General features: G+C 48.5%; 1 protein-coding gene across 10 annotated transcripts in view; it reads right to left on the bottom strand.

Annotated features, from left to right (window-relative positions):
• The window catches only part of mast2 (microtubule associated serine/threonine kinase 2), a 132732-nt gene that overhangs the window by 11813 nt on the left and 100884 nt on the right, over window positions 1–20035 (bottom strand). For 5 of the 10 annotated variants that reach the window (XM_076726746.1, XM_076726745.1, XM_076726753.1 and 2 more), the window contains 11 exons: window positions 18454–18529; window positions 16814–16834; window positions 15627–15705; window positions 14509–14663; window positions 8738–8813; window positions 8131–8340; window positions 2857–2958; window positions 700–832; window positions 543–610; window positions 334–437; window positions 1–209 (listed from right to left, as the gene is read on the bottom strand). In XM_076726746.1, the coding sequence (XP_076582861.1) occupies window positions 1–209; window positions 334–437; window positions 543–610; window positions 700–832; window positions 2857–2958; window positions 8131–8340; window positions 8738–8813; window positions 14509–14663; window positions 15627–15705; window positions 16814–16834; window positions 18454–18529 (1233 nt within the window). The remainder of the gene's footprint in view (window positions 210–333; window positions 438–542; window positions 611–699; window positions 833–2856; window positions 2959–8130; window positions 8341–8737; window positions 8814–14508; window positions 14664–15626; window positions 15706–16813; window positions 16835–18453; window positions 18530–20035) is intronic. The other 5 variants (XM_076726749.1, XM_076726755.1, XM_076726754.1 and 2 more) reach the window with 3 other exon arrangements.

Genomic DNA, 20035 nt, shown 5'->3' on the forward strand with positions numbered 1-20035 from the left:
CCTCCACGTACTCCATCACCATGCACAGGTGCCTCCTGGTCTCGAACGAACAGAACATGGAGACCACGAACGGGTTCTCGGCAAACGTCAGGATGTCTCGTTCCACGAAGGCCTGCTGGATCTGGTTCCTCAGGATCAGGTTCTGCTTGTTGATCTTCTTCATGGCGAAACGCTGCCTGGTTTCCTTGTGACGCACCAGAAACACGGCGCTGCACGCCAAGAAAGACAGACGAGAGACATCCATCAGTTCAACACTTGAACTGCTGCTGCGGTTTATTTAACAACGCAGCAGGTGCGTCCTGATATCAAAGGCTGAGTCTTATGGCGTCTTACCCGTAGGCGCCGTTACTGATCAGCTTGATGTTCTCAAAGTCTTCCTCTCGAGGTGTTTTGGTTTTGGTCTGCGGTGGAGCTGCTGGGACTGTGGTTCCTCGACTCTGAAACACAGAGGTTAGAACGAATGAAGGCTATCTGGTTAAAAAACACGGAAATCTAAAACTGTGAAGACCATCTTAAAGACGATGACACGATTCTGAACTCACCTCCACGGAGTCATCAGTCTCTGGGGTCTCTGGGTTGCCGCTGTCGTAGCTGCTCAGCTGGGCCATTTCTACAGAGACACACGAACATAAAGGTTTCACTGAGGTCTCACACAGGCGACACAGAGCAAAGCTAAAGGCTGGTTCTGAGGCGCGTTACCCTCCAGGGGGTCCCTGGTGAGGCCCAGCTGACTGATGATGTATCGGGGGATGTCGGACTTGATGCCCTGGCCCTCCTTAGCATGGCCCTCTGCTGCTTCCAACAAATGGTAAAACTCCTCGGGATCAAACTCCTGCAGGAGGAGACAGGAGGGAGGAGGGAGGGAGGAGCGAAGGAGTGAAGGCAGAGAAACAGGTGAGGAGAGGAAGAGGAGGAAGAGGAGGAAGACAGAAAGGCAAAGATTTAAGGTTGGAAAATGGCTGAAAATCAAGTGAAGTCTGTGGACAGACAGGAGACAGACAACAACAACAACCACCACTTCACTGGGTGTGATGCATAAAGACCGAAGTGTCCAAGAATTAAACCGCCTTCTGATTGGACAATAACCTCTGACCTCTGCAACACCAGCAGAGATGCAGCGATGTGATAAGAGGAAGGACGTTTTTTGTCCTCACACACTGAATGTAACTCGTGTGTCCTCTGACAAAGACACACACACACAAAGACACACACACACAGTATACATGTAAAGACAAACTCCTCCTCCTCCTCCTCCTCGTCTCTCTGCCTCATTTATAAAAAGCCGTCCTGTACAGTGTCACAGCTTCAGCTGTGTGTGATTAGTCAAAACTACCGATGTGAGCACCGAGCGGACTCCCCTCCACCTCCTCCTCCTCCTCCTCCTCCTCCTCCTCCTCCTCCTCTTATCCCTCTGTCTTCTACACTTCTTTTTCTCACTCACTTTTTCTGACCTCCTCTCTTCTCTCTCCTGCTCAGTCTCATTTCTGCTTGGATTCACCTGTTTGACCCCAGACGTGCTCCATCTCAGCCCAAACTGACGGAGGTGCAGGGTGGAGGGTGGAGGGTGGAGGGTGGAGGGTGGAGGGAGCGCCTCTGCATTTCATGCCGGCTGAGAGGTGTTAAAGCGTGTGGACGTCAGGCTGATTTAAAATTCTCCGAGGACGTCCAGAAATGAATTGCTGCGGTTGAATCATCTGACGTCGGGGAGCAGGAGGCTCTAAATTGTTTATTAACCACACGAGGAGTCGAGCTCCGACATGAGGAGTCGTTCCACTTACCGCTCCTCACATTCTTCACAGCAGTCTTTAGGACACACTCTAATTCACACCAGCGTGCAGCAGCGTGATTAAAATGCAAAGAACTGCTAACGGACGGCGCTGAGGCTGATCAGAGCGCTGAAGAAAACTGAAATACGACACACGAAGGAAACACGCTAACGCAGTGAGAGGACTACAGGCCGGCTCGCCTCAAAGTACTGAAGTATTACACGAAAAATGTAGTACCAAAGATTACAGCAGAGAATTAGACACCTCCTGAGTATCACTATCATATATTATCTCTGTTTTATTGTTAATGAATGATTTCTACTGATGCATCGGTGTATAAACGATGCGTTTGAAACGGTCCTTTAATGTCTAACAGAGCATCATATCTCAAAGATGATGAAACGTTTATGGTTTTTATCTTCTCCTGCTGTTTGATTAATGCACTGCAGCAAAAACCACATTATTTCCCTCAGCAGAGCAGATTTATAAAGTGGAAAATGGAAAACACTTCAGTAAAGTCTAAGTGCCTCTAAGCTGTACTTCGAAGAGTACTTCACTGATTTAGTGTTGTACTCCTACAGCCTGGTCGCACCCGAGTGTTTAAAAAAAGTAGAAAAGTAGAAAAGTCAACCGAAAGGCAGAAATATTATCGTTTTTACTCCAAGCTTCTTCCATTACCCATGATGCAACCTGACCAGTGACGGTTCGGTTGTGTTACACTAGTAGCGGCTAACGTAGCGGCTAACCAGCAGCAGAGACGAGCAGCAGTCAGAGGTCGACTCAGCTCGCTTCTCTCTAACTTCACACCAACAGATCTGATGCAGTTTCAGCTTCTTCCGACTCGAGTGACATCACTTGAGGCCATTTATCAGACTTCACGCAGCTTCCTCTGAGACACTGAAGGCTTTTTACAGCATTTTCATACACAGTCATACAGTTCTGCTCCAAACAGCCTGAACTGACTTTGTGCAGCACTGAATGAATGAATAAATGAATGAATGAACGTGGTTCATCTCTGATGACATAAACAGTGTTTTGAAAATCACTAAACTGAATTAAAGTGTGAAGTGTGGTAACGAGCTTCTCTCACCAGACACTCGAGCAGACGCGCCGGCCGGGCGATGATGATCATCAGCTTCTTGACGAGCTGTGTGACGAAGGTGACCTCCACGCTCTCTGAGCGCTCGTGAGCCTGCACACACAGAGACAACAGGACAGCAGGAGGACGGTTAGCGTAGCAGCGTGAGAGAAAACACTTTACCTCAGCTTCAATGCTACAGAGAGGAAAATCCTAAATGAGGGTTTAATGCCTGGACTTTGTCTGGGAGACGACTGATCCCTCATCATCAAACCTCTTCATCATCTTTGCCTTCTATCATTTATCATCATGAATCTTCTGTGACCTTGCAGCTGTGCACAGAATGTCTCTGTGTTGTTTGTCCTTCACAAACAAAGCGGGACGAACATTTTGAGGGCAAGCGGACAGCCGAGTCCTTCCTGCAGTGACACCTGAGAGGTAATCTAAATGAGAGCGACCTCCGCCTCGCTCCCTGATATCCACCGTGAAAAGCCTGTCAGCGTGCAGACAGAGCAATTTACCCAGAAACCCACTGGAACTGACCGCAGACGCGTCTGCAGCAAACACTGATCCCCGGAAAGAAATGGGCTGGAAGTCAAGTGTGTGTGTGTGTGTGTGTGTGTGTGTGTATCTATAATGTATAGAGTGTAGGAGGACGTAGCGGCACATAAACAAAGCGGGCCAGCTCGTCACCGTTAGCCTAACAGAGCTGACAGACGCAGGAGGCTCGGGGGTCCAGACCCCCCCCTGAATTATTTATAAACTGTAATGAAACCTAAAGGGGGGGGGGGGGGGGGCGCGCGTCTGTGTACTGTATGTGCACGCTAAATATGTATGACGGTGTGTGTGTGTGTGTGTGTGTGTGTGTGTGTGTGTGTGTGTGGACTGCACAGGCCGGTGATCGGTGAATAATGGACGGCTGAGGGACGGACTCCCACTGAGCACAGGCTAATTAACCTGTGTGTGTGTGTGTGTGTGTGTGTGTGTGTGTGTGTGTGTGTGTGTGTTCTGTGTAGATTTTAATTGATCACAGATTTTTGACAGAAATATTGGTGGAAAAATCGTCGAACATCAAAAATCATTCGTGATTTAATTTAAAATAATTTAATGTCCATAAAAAACAAATGACTTCATTTAATTTTCTTTAAAGTTCAGTTTATTTTCTTATTGTTTCTGAGTTTGAAAGGCTCATTTTTACATGTTTGACTCTTATTTTTCTTTCAGTTTTGAGATATTGTGTTAAATTTGTTGCTTATAGTTGCTGTTGGTCACAAATTTATACTAAAGTTTATATTAAAACTAATAATTATTTGCTCTCAGTGTTTAATCAGGTTTATTTTCAGACTGTAAAATATCGTGATCGGTCACAGAAACGTCACGCTTCCATCCATCAGCTCTTTGAAGCGTTTTCATTTAAAGTTTTTGGATCATGACAAAGTGGATGAAAACCTTAACTCTACCCATCTTCAGCATTTTGAAAGATCTTTTTGAGTTATTGTCATTCTGATGTTTGAGGGTTTTACAGACTGTTTCCATAATTAAAGATGAGCCGTTCTTTGTAGTTTATGAGTAATAATTCCATTTTAAAACGTACAGTTGAACAGGTTCAGAGGTTAAATCTGATCTTTTCATGGCTGCCATCCCATTGGTCGGTCACTGTGAACTCCTTATAGCTGCTTAGAGGTGTAAATATTTCTGCTCGTTACGTGACTCCAGCATCACGGCTGGTCTTGCAGGCGGCCCACTCGTTTCCCTGCAGGTGAGGTGATGTCAGCCATCGTTTTGGCCTGTTGGAGCACAGGTGATGTGTCCACCTGAGAGCAGCCGAGAGCCAATTAAAACCAGATGTTTGTATCTGAGCCCTGATGATCAAGCTGGGGGTTCAGCTCTGTGACAGATCACCGGTGCTGAGTTAGCACTCAGGTGACCTACAGGGGGTCTAACGGGGTCTCCCAGGGGTTCCAGCGGAGGATGGCCTGGATGCAGTTGTCATGGTGATGGCCGGAAAGGTCACAAAGGCCCTGTGACAGGGATGGATGAGGGAGAGGAAGAGAGGACGAGCAGTGGAGAAACGAGAGGCGAAGGAGGGGGTAAAGGTGAAGGAGAGATAAAAGGAGAGAGCAGGAGCAGAGGAGGACCGAAGGAGGAGAAGCAAGCTGGCCTCCTGCGAGCTCTGTGATGGGGTCATGGCACAAGGGGGGGGGGGGGGGGGGGGGGGTGTGGATGAATAAAGGAATGGAGAAGCAAGGAGGACAAAGGCGAAGGACTGAGGAGAGTCTGAGGAAGTAAAATTTTAAAGATGACGGACGCTGAAACACCTGATGTCAGAGCACAGGTGAGCTGATGAAGGACGGTGAGAAACCTGAAGGCTCAACATCCAGAGAAACAGGGGTCACAGTTAAAGGGTCAGTTCACCAAATCCACGACATCGTTTTTACAAAGAGAAGCTGCTGCCGATGTTTTAAATCTGATTTTTCCCCAAATGAATCCACTGAAACCAGGAGGCGCAGGAGCAGGAGTGAAGACGTGACAATACTGAATAAAAATCGAGATGTTTACGTGAAGCCACAGGAAGTTATTTTAAAGTCTCTGCTTGTTTCTGCTTTACAGGATTATTGAATCAGTTTGAGGGGAACTGGATCAGACGACAGCTGAACACACGACAGATTAAAAAAAGAGAGCACATGTGGGTGAAGTGACCCTTTAAACCAACAACAGCACAAAGACCAAGTTCAGACCTCCGTCCTGAAGCTCCAGGAAACATCTGAGCGTCTCAAAGTGAGACGACGCTCACTTTAACCCACAGAGCGAGGCAGTGAAGGCATCGTTGATCAGACCTGTTTTCATGAGTACGTTTCAGTCTCTGCTGCTTAATGAACTGATCCCAATGAATCCATCAGAATACAGCAAATCACCACCAGTGAAAATGGCCTGATGACTCATTAAAAGTCTGAATTATTAACAAGCTGTAGAAAAAAACATCCACAGAAGCTGAATGATTACAAGAAGATTGAATAATTAATGGCTTCGACCTCTGGAACAGCTGTGATCTGAACGCTTTCAACGGCAGAGACGCCTCGTTCAGAGCGAGCTACAACAAGTGCTGCCGTTAACAAATTACACTGAAATGAAAGAATCAAAGACTGTGTGTGACAGGAAGTGAAAGGCTGATGAAGACAGTGAAGAAGAACCTGAAGCCTCCTTTAAAACCTCCTGAAGCTCAGCTGAGACTCAAAGCGTTACAAGCTGACACGTCTCAGTCTGAAGACGAGAAATCCACTCAACTGTAAAGTCTGCGTCTGCCTCCTCCTCCTCCTCCCAGCTGTGAGTGAACACCTTCCACTCGCTCCTCCTCAGCACCTCCTCCAGCACCTCCTCCTCCTCCTCCAGCCTCCTCTGCCACGATACGCGAGACATGTTTCCACCAAAAATCCACAAAAAGAGGAATTTCCATAAACCACGCCGGCGGGGAGGCTGCTCTCACACCTCCGTCCACCTGCTCACGGCCTCATCCTCTGCTCTGCTCTGCTCCACCTGCTGCCGCACTTGGCTGCTCGCCAAAAAAAACAAAAAAAAGACTGCCTAATGGCGCCTAATTGGTGATGTCATCACCCAGCCCGCATTGCAGCTTCGGCATCTAAAGCTCCTCCAGATGTGTTCGAGTCCGGTTCCTCACACCCTCCAAAAGCATTCGAACGCGCTTCGTGCGCGTATAGCCCCCTCCCCTCTGTGAGCCCGCCGGCCAATCAGAAACAGAGGAATCCCCTCCAATCCCCGCCCATCCCGAAACCCTCCGACTGCGCCTCCTTCACCCCTCCTGCTCGTCTGGGAGAGTCATCTGTCAGCCCCCGGTGACTGCTGGAGTGTGAAATTAAAATCGGAGAGGAAGTGTGTGTGCGTGCTCGCCTGCATACGTGTGTGTGTGTGTGTGTGTGTGTGTGTATGATTGAGAGATAGTTTGTGCGTGTGTGTCCCAGCAGAACAGAAGGTCAATAAGAGGCCGGTGGGAGCCATAATGTCCCCCCCCCAGGCCCTGGAAACCTGAGCTAATAGAGATGTCACCGCCGCCGCACATGTAAATATAACTCTACGTTCACACGCATGAAGCACACGCAGGAATACACAAAAACTGTCCCACACTGTCCCATCACACACACACACACACACACACACACACACACACACACACACACACACACACACACACTGTTTGTGAAGGAATGTGTGTGCTGACCGTGTTTTATGTGTTTGCCACCTGACCACAGTCTTTGTGCCTTCGTATGACATCACACGGCACTGACGGCGGCGGCCATGATGAAGGAAGGAGCGCGTCACGCCGTGAGTTGTTCCACGGTAAGCAGAGCGTGACCGGGTAGGTGCCACAGTCATGATGTCTTCATCCACAGTCCAGGACAGAGTTTAGAACAGCTGCTCTTCATATTCACTGATCTGCTTTGATCTTTGACGTTCTGTTTGTAGAATTAAGACGCTGATTTTGAATTTAACACTTCCTCCATGTTTCCTAAAATAACCGTGTCACATGATATTTTCCAGCAGCCTGCAGATGAATCAGCAGTTACATGTTTGATTTCTATGAAATAATTCAGAAAATGTGTTGAACCCAGGCTGAGCTGTGTGAATGTGGACAGTTTTCTCCTCCTGTGAGTCGTCCTGTGGTCGAACTCTCTGCCTCAAATCAAACACGTCCACAGCACAGGCGCTTCTCAGAATCCCACAATGCAACGCTCTTTCCGTGACAGATGTGAAAATTAGTCAGGCAACTCTACAGCGATGATGCAAAGGATGCTGATTCACTCGTTTGTCAAATTAAAATTTCAGTTTCGTCCATGAGGAGCGGTGAACGAGGGGACGAGGAGCTCCTTCTGCGTTTTGGCAAATGAAAGAATGAATGAGTGAATCGATTCAGCATCTATCTGAATGAAAACTAATTTTCCTTTTTTAATACGAGCAGTTTAATATCAAGAAGACAAAAAACAAAATCAATTCTTCTCTATCCTACTAAATCCACAAATCAAAGTTTGCTTTGTCGTGCAGCTGTTAAAGATTAAAGATCCACATATTTAAATAAATCTGGTCCATAATAAGAAGGTCTTTCTTCAAATACTAAATCCTGACTTTGGTGCATTGACACAGTTCTACTTCCTACTGTTTTGTTCTGGAAATGACTTTCCATCGTACAGATCTGAGTTTTAAAGTCTCACGTATCTTCTCTGGCCTCCTGGAAGCTGCTCTGAGCAGGTCAGTGAAGAAACTTGTTGAACTCACGTCTTGCAGCAGCTTCTCCAGGCTCTCCTGGAGCTCGTAGAAGTAGCGGGAGGTGATGAGGCCCTCTCTGCTTTTCTCCAGGCAGTCTCTGGACAGCTCTATCAGCTGATGGTGGATGAAGCTCAGGACCCCGTCGGCCAGCGGGCAGACCTTGTCCGGGGCGGAGGAGGAGAGCAGCTCGGCCAGGCGCTCCTCCATCTGAGCCGTCGCCTGCGGGGAGGGAGGAGGGGGGAGGCGATGAGAGGGGGGAGACGAGGATGAGTCATAGAAGAGGGACACGCAGCAGAGACACGGACAGACAAAAAACTGCAGGTGCACAGAATGAAATCATGTCAGAGGAAATCTGTTCACGTTAACTAACTAACACTAACACAAACTAACACTTCCTGCAGCCTCTTCACAGTAAAAGTCCCCCAGCAAAGAATCTGACAGCTTCCTTTGTTGAGCAGCTAATCAGGTTTAACTAAATGTACACAGTGGAGACCTTCAGCTCCTCTTGTGGTCGCATCCACATGCCTGAAGAGCTGATTACAACCTGTGACGTTCCCTGCACTCGCTGCCTGTTTGCATTCATCCTGCACAGGAAGTGTGTGTGTGCAGCACCAACCTTGGGGAACCTCTCTTTGTACACGTGGTTCATCATCACGATCTCGTGGTCGAAGGAGATGGGCGAGCGGCCGGGACTGAAAGAGACACAAACACAGATGAGGCCACGCAGGGAGGCCGTGATGATGCCTTCACGTGTTCATTTAACCAAACTGAAGCAAACGAGGCTTCCTGTCAGTCTGTCTGCAGAGGAGCGTGGCTCATGGTGCCTTCATCACGCCTCTCTCACACTTTGAACTTCTGGGTCCAATAAAGATGGAGAAGTCACAAAGAGCTGTGCTTTTTGTACGCTGAGCCCTGACGCTGTAGAAACGAAGCATGAACAGACTGTGAGCTGTAGCTTGAGCTCCTCTCATGTTCCTCCAACACCTCAGCAGAGGGTTCAACCTCTCAGCTGCCGGAGATCGACGTGGGTCTCATGTTTGACATGCAGTGGGACAAAAATGATGCTTCTCGTCTCTGAGACAGAGTTAAGCTTTACTCTGAGAGATGAATCCTGAACAATCAGCTGCTCTGAAGGTATTCCAGGTACCTTCCTGCTCAGCACAGGTTGTTAAATGAGCGTTTTTTGGAGATTTGTCTTTCAGAGACACAGATTCAGACTGACAGAGACAAGCACTGAGGTCCACCTGAAGGACTGCTGTGGACTGTGCTCTCAGAGGACGGAGTGCTGCAGCGACACAGCTGAGCAGACTGGACGTGACACGCAGGACTGGTCGGGTCAGCGCAGCGCAGAGGGAGTACAAGCAGGGCGGCGGTCTCACACACACTAACGGGACCTCGGGGTCTTCATCATATGTGTGTCCTCAGCAGTGAACTGAGGACCATGACAACCTATGGACTCACATGGCTGCACACTGAGAGTGGCTCAAGGGTAACGCCGCTGGAGCCCAGCGGGCCGTGTGTGTGTGTGTGTGCGTGTGTGTGCGTGTGTGTGTTGCTGTCAGTAATGAAGCGGCTGTCCGTCAGCTCTCGGGGGGTTTCATGAGCTGACAGTGATGTCTCCTTCAGTCCACACCGGCTCCAGCAGAATATCAATCCATCTGTCTTTCACTCACTGGACTCAATTTTCTCTCCATTTCCCTCCTCCGGGGACTCGTCTCTTTTTATATTCTATCACACCCCCACCCTCCACCCCCACCCTCCACCTTCACCCCCACCCCCCACCCGCCTCTACAGTCAGACAGAACAGCGACAGCAGCAATATCCTTGACCTTTCTGTGTCTCACTTTCAGGAGAATAAGGGGATGACAACAGGTGACAGGCATCTGTGTGTGTGTGTGTGTGTGTGTGTGTGCGTACACACGTCATGGCAGAGAAATTTCATTCCAGGCAATTTTAGGCCTTGTTAGCCTGATGCATTATTCATTCCATCCACACATGACTGTAAACATTTCCCTCTAAATATTGAAACTGCAATTTCAGTGTTTGTGACTCCTGAAAATAATCTGATTAAATGGTAATAAATCATTTGGTCCTGAAATGGATCCACAGTCAGACACACATCTGAATAGTAAACCTGAAGTCAAAGCAATAAAGAAAAAAAATCATTACAGTGTAAAATAATATTAATTAAAGTCAAGATTAAACAAAAACATAATAATAAAAAATAAACTAAACATAACAGAGCACCTAAAAAACACTGCTGACAGATTTATAAAAGGTGGACAGAAAGGTGAGGTGAACATGTGGGTCTGGGGCTCCAGATGTCTTTGTACAGAATGAGTCATTGGTACACACACACACACGCATGCACACACACACGTGACCTGTGTGATGAGGTAATGCTTTAAGTCATCCATCGGCGGCTCAAAGTCCAATTACCAGCCTAATAGGAATGAGAGCAGCCTGAACGTGACATACGAGCTGAACGTCATGGAGGCTGTTTATCATTATCAAACACACGGAGACAGGTGAGCACACACACACACACACACACGCACGCACGCACGCACACACACACACACACGCACACACACACACACACACGCACGCACGCACGCACGCACGCACGCACACACACACGCACACACACACACACACGCACACACACACACGCGCACGCACGCACGCACGCACGCACGCACACACACACACACGCACACACACACACACACACGCACACGCGAAATACAGCACACAACGGCGCTTCCATTTCTCTTTTGTCTTACGCTGCTTTGTTATGATGCTGTATGATTTTCTGTTGGGCTTTTAATGTGAAAACAGGCAGGAAGTGTTGAGCTTTCGCTGAGTGACCGAGCCGACATTGATTGAAGTGACCCTTCAAACAAAACGAGCCTCCGCTCTGCGCCCACACACACACGCTCAGGCATGGCTGATGTGTGTCAGTCACTCGGAGCTCACACCTTCAACTTTAAAACTCTCCTTTCATGTTCGTGTTTCTCGACAAAGAAAAATCAATCAAAGCGCGGCGGCTCTGCCGGCGGGCTCAGTAATTAAAGGTTAGCCTTGACAGAGACGGATTCAGCGCCGGAGGCTGTTATGTACATTCTTTAATTTTCACAGAACATCTCTTTCTCCTGTCGGTGGGATTCTTCCCGCGTGCTCGTGGCTCTGAGCAGCCTGAGCCTTTATTAAAATAAAGCTCCCGCTCTGAGCGAGCTGCACCGGAGGTCGCGGTGAAATCCCCGGGATGAATAACACGGGGAAGGCAGACAAAGGCTAATTACAGCACGGCTATATTCTGCTGTAATGGGAAATAAAAATCGCCTCGCAGCGATCCCTGCAAAAAACGCCTTTGTCATTATTTTGAGGAACGACCTTGGAGACGAGGCTTCGCAGGAAGCGCTTTTGTTTTAACGCCTGCAAGTTGAGGAGTTGAGTGAGAGAGAGAGAGAGAGAGAGAGCAGACATCTCTGAACTGGAGTAAAATAAAAACCTGTTTCCAGCTTTGGATAATTAAAACGTTGGGCGTCGTCCTCCTCTGCAGCGAAGTGGTGATGTCACACATGACAAAAGGCACTCAAAATGCAAACAAGCTCATTGGCAGAGAGGGTAATTGAAGTAAATCAGACGAGACAGCCAATCAGATGGTGACGGCGAGGCGGGGGAGGACAAGGAGGTGAGGAGGGGGGAGAGTCCGAGAAAAATAACAGTGATGCTTCACCACTGAGGCGGACGACGCGGGAAATGAGAGGCCTAATTGACCGTGACAGAGAGGGGATGAGGTGTGTGTGTGTGTGTGTGTGTGTGTGTGTGTGTGTGTGTGTGTGTGTGTGTGTGTGTGATGAAATTCATGACTCCACTGAAAACATCTTGGTAAAAAGCCCCTGAAAGCATTGCGACGTTTCTCTAAAATCAGATTATTTCAGACCTTATTCCAGTTGTTTCTTTGTGTTTGTTAGAAATCTCCCTGTTTTCTCATCTGTTCATGTGACCTCAGCACCTGTTCACCTGTTCACCTGTTCACCTGCTGTCGTCATAGACTCAGCATCAGACATTACAGAGCCTCGTCAGTTACAGCACCGCTCTGCTCGTCTGCGTTTTGGACAGAGAGGCTGTTTTCAGTGTGAAGCTTCAGTCAATGAAACTCATCACTTCCTGCAGGTGTGTCAAATTAAAAGCCTTCCAGGACACGGAAGCATTTAATGTGAAACATCGGTGCAGAAGTGTTGAGCTGTGCTGTCTGTAGTTTAACACTCAGCTCATAAACGCTAACTAAAAGTGTCTTCATCACCTGAAACACCTGGAGCACCTGTACTGCAGTAATACATGACATCAGTACACACTGTGTACTAGACTGACAGCAAACGTGTACAGAACTCTACCAGGAACAATCAGATATACTGAAGTAGAACATGGTCCACATTTGTACAGATTTGACCTGGTGATGCTTCCACTTGTTATCTACTCATCTGAGAGTCCTGTAGCTTGATTTCTGCTGTATTTTCTCATTGGAATCAAGTATTTCATCTCGAGAATAAGACACCTGTGATAAACTAAAACTGAAAAGCTCACGTATGATGGATGGATGCTCACTCGCAGCGCGCGGAGGAGTGGACGGTGGACGGACAGACAGACGGGGGGTGATTAGACGTGATAGATACACTGCAGAACTAAACTGGACAAGAGGAGGAGAAGCTGAAGGAGGAGAATAAAGAGGAGGGAGGAGGAGAGAAAGTGTTAAACGACAAAAAGGCTGACTGTCATCAGTCACAGCGGACTCATAAAATTAGCATAGAACTGCGCTCTGCACCTCATTTTCATTTGTTCACTGTCTCCCATGCAGACACACTCGTCCCTCCCCCTCTGTCTGTCCCACTCAGCGCGTCTTGTTTAAGGCTGTCTTCAGATCAGCCTGGCTCTCAGCTCTCTGTTGTATTTATCTGGGCCTGCAGACAGTCTGCAGACTGTGACTGCCGGCTGCAGCCCAAACACTTTTCAAAGTCATCTCCATGTAGAACAACCTGCTCGCCGTCACCTTCACCGCTTCACCTCTGTGATTACACTTTGGTTCGTTTCTGATAAAAGCTGAACATTTTATAACGTCTCCTCCTCCTCGTTTGTACTCTACGAGCGTACCTTTACCTTTCCAGGGTTTCTAGTTCCCAGAAAGAAAGACAGGTTGTATGCGGGCACACACACACACACACACACACACACACACACACACAGTCGGACATCAATCAACAAACACAGTGGGACTCTAATCAGATACACACCACGCAACTGTGTCTCCTCTGGTCTCAGAGGATGAAAGAATTCAATATCTCTCGGTAAAGGAACAGAGATGAAGACGGGGAGGAGGCTGCTGAGACAAGAGATGAAGACGAGAGAGAAAGTGTGGAAGAAAAAAGATTGAAACAAAGGAAATTATCAGGAGGGACGACACCGAGAAGCAGCGACAAGCTGGAAGTCAGAAAATGAAAGAGTGAAGAGGCTGAAATCTGACAGGTAGAAACAGAGAAAAGACGCGTGAGCTGGACAGAGTGAACGAGACGCAGACGGACAGGTGGGTCCACGGGCGGACAGGTGAACAGGTGAGCGTCACTGAGACAAACAGTGAGGAGGCTGACATGGACGTGTCAGAGGGCTCAGTCTGACCTTTCTGAAGGCTGACACAAACAACACACACACACACACACACACACAAGACACAAACAACACACAAACACACAGCAAACAACACACACACACACACACACAACACACACACAACACACAAACACACAGCAAACAAAACAAAACACACACACACACACACACACACACTATGAAGGCACGCTGGTGTTTGTGTGTCCTCTGCTTATTGTCTCATTGTCTTTGGACATTTCTATCATTAAGACTAAATAAACTAAAGACCAAAACAAACCAACACAAGTTGAACAACGTGCTGTTTGAAGGAAAAGACAACAAGCAGCACAGATACGCCCTCAGCGGCCACTTTATTAGGTACCTATGTACTTAAGTATTCATTTGAAGTAACACCTCTCAGTGTGAACCTACAGTGAACTTTAGAATCTCTGAGGGCAGAACATGTGGGACACCTGCTGGACTGGACTGAGACTCTTTGGGTGTGTCTAATAAAGGGACTGATGGACATCAACTACAGTGAAGGACAAGACTCAAAGCCACCAGAGATGAAGGTGCTGAAAGTTCCTATACTGGACATTTTTTCTCACATTGGAGCAAACTGGATCCAACCACTGACATCGTTTTCTTCCCCAATGTGACAATCAGTAAGCCAGCGCTCATCAGGGTGGCCGGCTTTGTGTGGTGTTTGTGAAGAGGAACTTCAGGCGGAGCTCCTACCTGAGGCTGCGGGAGCGCGGTCTCATGGCGGGGGAGCGCCGTCCCTCCTCGTCCGTGATGCTCTCGGAGCTGAAGTGCTTGGTGAGGAAGTGCAGCTCGTCCGGAGTGGGCTGGAAGGGCAGCTGGTGCAGCTTCTCCTGAGATGAACAGGAGGACTGTGAGAGGAGGAGCACAGAGGGAGCAGATTACAACCAGCACTGGAGCTACTGCGGGGTGAGGCTGGAGCTACACTACGACCGGGGCGCGTCCGGGCCAGGTGAGGCCGGGTGAGGCCAGGTGAGGCCAGGTGAGGCGGCTACAGGAGAGGGCAGGGACTGCAAGGTTCAGCTGTAGGTTTTTAGCATGGAGCCCAAAAACACAATTATGAGGCCTGGAGGTCAAATAAGTCCAAAGGCCACATGCGACACAGGTGTGAGCTGTGAGGCAGAGCTGTGCTGCTCTCTGACAGTGAGGGACGCCAACGCCATCAGATGACAGGCGTTAAAATGTTCATCCATATCTGACTCTGGTGCACCATCTCTACATTGGGACTACATTTCAAAGGTCCAAAGCACACGTCGCAGCAGTCATCACAGTGACTCTGAGGCAGTTTTTATACATTAAAAGGGAAACACTGACTTTATCACCACATTCCACATGTTTAGACGTCTTTGAGTGACCACATCAGTAATGACTGAGGCCCGGTTTGATCTAACAAGTCGTTCGTTTTCCACAATGAGAGGAATCAAAGAAGCCCCGGCCCTCTGTAAGCACGGCCAGCTAGCAGGCGTGCTAGCAGTCTGGATGTGCGAGTTAAGCAGCTAACTCGGCTCGGTGCCTTTGAAGCACGCTGAGCTTCATTCTGCAGGCGGCAGGTACAGAGGAGCCGCACGCCGGGGCATCGAGGAGGGAGATGAAGGAGCAGCAGAAGGTAAAGGAGAGGGAAGTACACTCAAGGGCTTCAGAGGGGAGGCAGTGAGGAGAGGGAGGAGGCAGAACGAGGGACTGTGTCACAGCAGAGGGAGGCTTAGCTGGTATTAGAGTCAGAGGGAGCAGAAGGCTTTTATTTCTGGGTTTCTGGGATCCAGATAATCACAAAATACATACAATTACACTCAGAGTACAGGAAAGATATTTACCGAGACGGTGGAGCTGGGAGTGTTGGTGCCATAGCCAGAGGAAGGCAACGAGGCCAGAGACCAGCGTCTGCCATCCGTCCTGGAGGGGGGACAGAAGACAAGAGGTGACGACATTGAGAGCAAACATCCACCTTTTCATATTCACACACATCCTGCAGCAGCCATATCAAGGAGATGCAGCACCATCACACACAGAGAAGAAGAGACTGAGCTGAAGGAGAGAAGGTGCAAACAGGAGGATAACATGGAGTCAAAGTGCAGGCAAAGCCGTGAGGAGGATCCACTGAGACTCTGCAGACATGAAGTAAAGAGGATGGAGTCAACACCCGAGAGCCAGTCTGAGCTGAGCTGAGCTGTCTGCTCCCCACAGACAGCTGAGTACTCCGTACATCACTCTGGATTGGCTTTGGTCAGATATAAACCAGCTGATATTCTCAACAAATCCCATAAAAAACCCAAACCAACAACACGCTCAGTCTCTCAGCACTGACTTCCTGTCTGGCTCTCAGCTCCAAGCCCATTGGTTCAGACTGAAGGTGCAGATCTTTAAAAACACCTCACAAAGATGTCGTTTCATTTTTAAAAGAGGCCGCTGCTCACCGCAGTTTAATCAGTCAGACAGGAGGAAATGGAGCTTTTATGGGACTATTTTCAGCGGCGGATGAATCCACATGTGGTGCTGCAGAGTGTGTGTGTGTGTGTGTGTGTGTGAGACTGAGTCAGAATGAACTGAAGGTGAAGGAACCACAGTCAGGCTCACTGGTGTGTTTTAATGGAGGTCAATGGCTCAGGCTGTGATACACACACACTGAACTGTTAGCAGTTAGCAGTTAGCATTCACTGCTGGTTTTCAGTCCTTTTATGGGACTCGTTGACAATAAGAAAAACTTCATCCTTCAAGGATGAAATGTGAGTGAACTCAGGGTTTGTGACATTCTCCGACCCGTCCTCCTCCTCTGGGTCGTCGCTCCAGCGGTCAGACAGATTCTATTTTTGGCTCGGTGGGCGTCGCAGCAGCTGAAGACAGTGTTCCTGCACAGAGTGTCGGGCAGCAGAGGAGGAGACCCTGCAGGGTCCTCTCTGATGTCATTCAGTGTGTGTGTGCTCAGCCATGCAGGGAGGGGGGGCAGGAAGGTGGCGGCAGGAAGAGGGAGGAAAAAGGTCAGAGGTCAAAGGTGAGAGGTTACCTGTCAGCCCTGTGCCCGTGACTGTAAGGGAGACAAGACAGTGGTTTCTTTTTACAGCTGTCACTGACTCAGTGTCAGACACACACACACACACACACACACACACATATACACACACACAGACAGACACACACACATACACACAGAGACACACACACACAGACACACACACACACACACAGACACACACACACACACACACATTTTCCAAGGCTGTTCCAGCCTTCACGCCTTGTGTTTTTAATTCGATGGAGCTCAGCTTGCAAACACACGACCGAATACGACAAACAACTGTAATAAACAATCCAGTAAATCTTTACACTCTTCTCTTCAAACGTTAGCTCGTCCTGCAGTAACACAGAGCTCCTTTAAGAAGCTTCATAAAAACAGCTTTTCAGGACTTTTGGGGCTCTGAAGAATAACTTTGTTTTGCAGGTTGATCTTATTTCAATACAGCAGCTTTTAGACATTTTCCAGGAAAGTCAAACTGAGACGTACGCGCTATCATGAGGAACAAAATAAAAACCAGAGCTGATGCTTCTGATTAAAAAATAAATCCTGAGCAGTCAGGTGAGCGAGCTGTCATACCGGCCTCCTCCACAGGGTGTCACTGCTGCCCTGACGTCTGCGGCGCAGCGCTGAGGTCAGCCGTCGGACAGAGAGGGATTCCAGTTCGAATCAGCGTTAATGCTCTTCTTGGCTGCTGCGCGGCGCCATACAACGTTTAATGACGCCGTCATGGAAATAGCCCGGGGGTTCGGTACGACAGCAAAGGTGTGTTACCATGGAAACATCATCATCATCTTCATGAAGAGGGAAGCGGCGGCTCACTGAGGATTTCTTTATGTTTTTAAACTTTCATGTGAGCTTATATTAAAGTCTTTTATCTCAGATTGAAGATCACACAAACGCCTGAACATCCATCTGTCACACACACACACACACACACACACACACACACACACACACACACACACACACACACACACACACACACACACACACGCTCACTCCCTCTCAGTAATTACTATCTGTGCAGAGGCCCAGACAGATAAGAGCTTTATTAATCCTGGTTTGAGTGACAGCCTCAGAGTGATCATCTGCCTCCTCATCAGCTCGCACACCATCATCATCATCAGCAGTGGTGGCGGCGGCTCGGCTCTCGACGCTCCGAGGCCACTGAGCCGTTGGAGCTGAAGCGCAGCTCATCCATTCTGCCTTCAGTGTCGGCACTTCCTGTCTGATTAAAGTCTTTTATTTTGAGTCTCTTTCCCAGAACGACTCTTAACGTTCCTGTTAAACGCTGAACTAACTCGCTGCTCGAGATGAAGGCTGATGGGGCCGCCATGCTGTGTGCCGTGCATCATTTAAAGCTGTTCAACTCTGGTTCCAGTGTGATGTCTGGGGCTGAACTCCAGGACCAAATGATGCTTTAGTGTCAGAGGATAATCAGGGCTGTATCAGGACTTCAGGAACACGACATCACCAGAGAAAATGCTGCAAAGCTGCTGATTCGTTTGTGGGAAAACTATTTTTCCACCTGGTTTTTACTTTTTTCATCCTGCCCCACCTACAAGGTGCACTGACTGTTTTCCAGGTGTGACCTCAAACACACCTGCACATCTGAGTGTGAGTCTCACCTGCGTGCAGGAACAAAGGAGAAGTGTGCAGCTGTGTTGGGGGAGAAGTTTCGAGGGCTGTCCAGAGGGCTGGTGCCTGTCAGACAGAGCAGAGGGAGGAGAAGAAGAAGAACAGGTGAGCACAATGAACATGAAACACACAACCTCTGCATGTATGTTCTGACCTCACACACAGTCACAGTCTAATACTGTACACCAGTGCTCCCAGTACTCAACACTGGTTTAAGCTTTTTAAAATTTTCTTTCTAGACAATGTTTGACTGACAGTCGGAGATCTTCAGCTCCTCATGGACATAAAGTCTTCTGGCTGAATAATCAACACAAAGGATTAAGATGTGGCTGAGGAGCATTTAGACAGAAGAAGAGAAACTGTTCACACTCAGCGCTGCACAGACAGGCTGACGTGAACTTCACGTGACGCTGGATAATAAGTGAAAGTCCACAAACAATCAGCTTCAACACAGACAGCAAACATCCAGCAGAGAACGTGAAACATCTGCAGAGCGAACTGAACGACCTGAAGGGGAGGCGACACCCAGAAAACACAGGAACCTCCTCTGAAAAACACCGAGTGTTTAATGAGCACGCTGACAGACACACACACACACACACACACACACACACACACACACACACACACACACACACACACACACACACACACACACACACACACACACACACACGAACACGAACACACAGCATAATACCAGTGTTCAAGGTCTATCTGCAGGGAGCCGCAGAGCTCTGAGTGACAGAGTGTTACTGATAATTCAGAGGAGGGAGACACACACACACAGACACACACAGACACACACACACAGACACACACACACACACACACACACGCACACACACACACACACACACACACGGGTGCAGGGGAAGGCTGCTGGCCTCAGAAATGGGAGGAGAGATTAAGTCGTCGGACATTTCCGCATCAATTATTCATTTTCCTGGGCAGCTCGTCTGGACGTTGCAGAAACTCAAATATTAATAAGAACATTTGCTTCCTGTCAGACGGGATCTGTGTCGCCGGAGAGCAGAACACGCGTGTATTCAGTCAGACAGATGCTTGTTAGCGTCTGCAGCGCTTGTGTGAAACGCCTCCTGAAGACGTCGCGTGTTGCTGAGGTCACATGTCAAAGATAAAAAGGTCTCAGAGGGGCTGTTAGCCGGCTCGGTCACACCCCACCTCAGCTGTGTGTGCACGCATGAGTGTGGACCATCAGTCAATGCGAGGCTTATTCACACACCGGAGGACACATCTGTGTGTGTGTGTGTGTGTGTGTGTGTGTGTGTGTGTGTGTGTGTGCAGGACGGTCAAGGCTTCTCAGACACATCTACATACGTCTGTGCTCTCATGTGTGTGACATGAGCTCAGAAAACCTCGTCTGGTTTTGCGCTGAGACTTGATTTCAGTGCTGAAATCATCAGAAACGTTGGTTCTGTGTGTTGCTGGATTGCTTAAACTGAGATTTGTTGATTAAAAATCCAGTAGCAGCTGGACCACAGCAGAAGAACACGCCGTCTTCACTGAACATCTGGAGGTCAGCTCGTCTGAGGTCAGCTGGGTCCACTG

This window comes from Chaetodon auriga, chromosome 3 (genome assembly GCF_051107435.1).
Source record: "Chaetodon auriga isolate fChaAug3 chromosome 3, fChaAug3.hap1, whole genome shotgun sequence".
NCBI lineage: Eukaryota > Metazoa > Chordata > Actinopteri > Chaetodontiformes > Chaetodontidae > Chaetodon > Chaetodon auriga.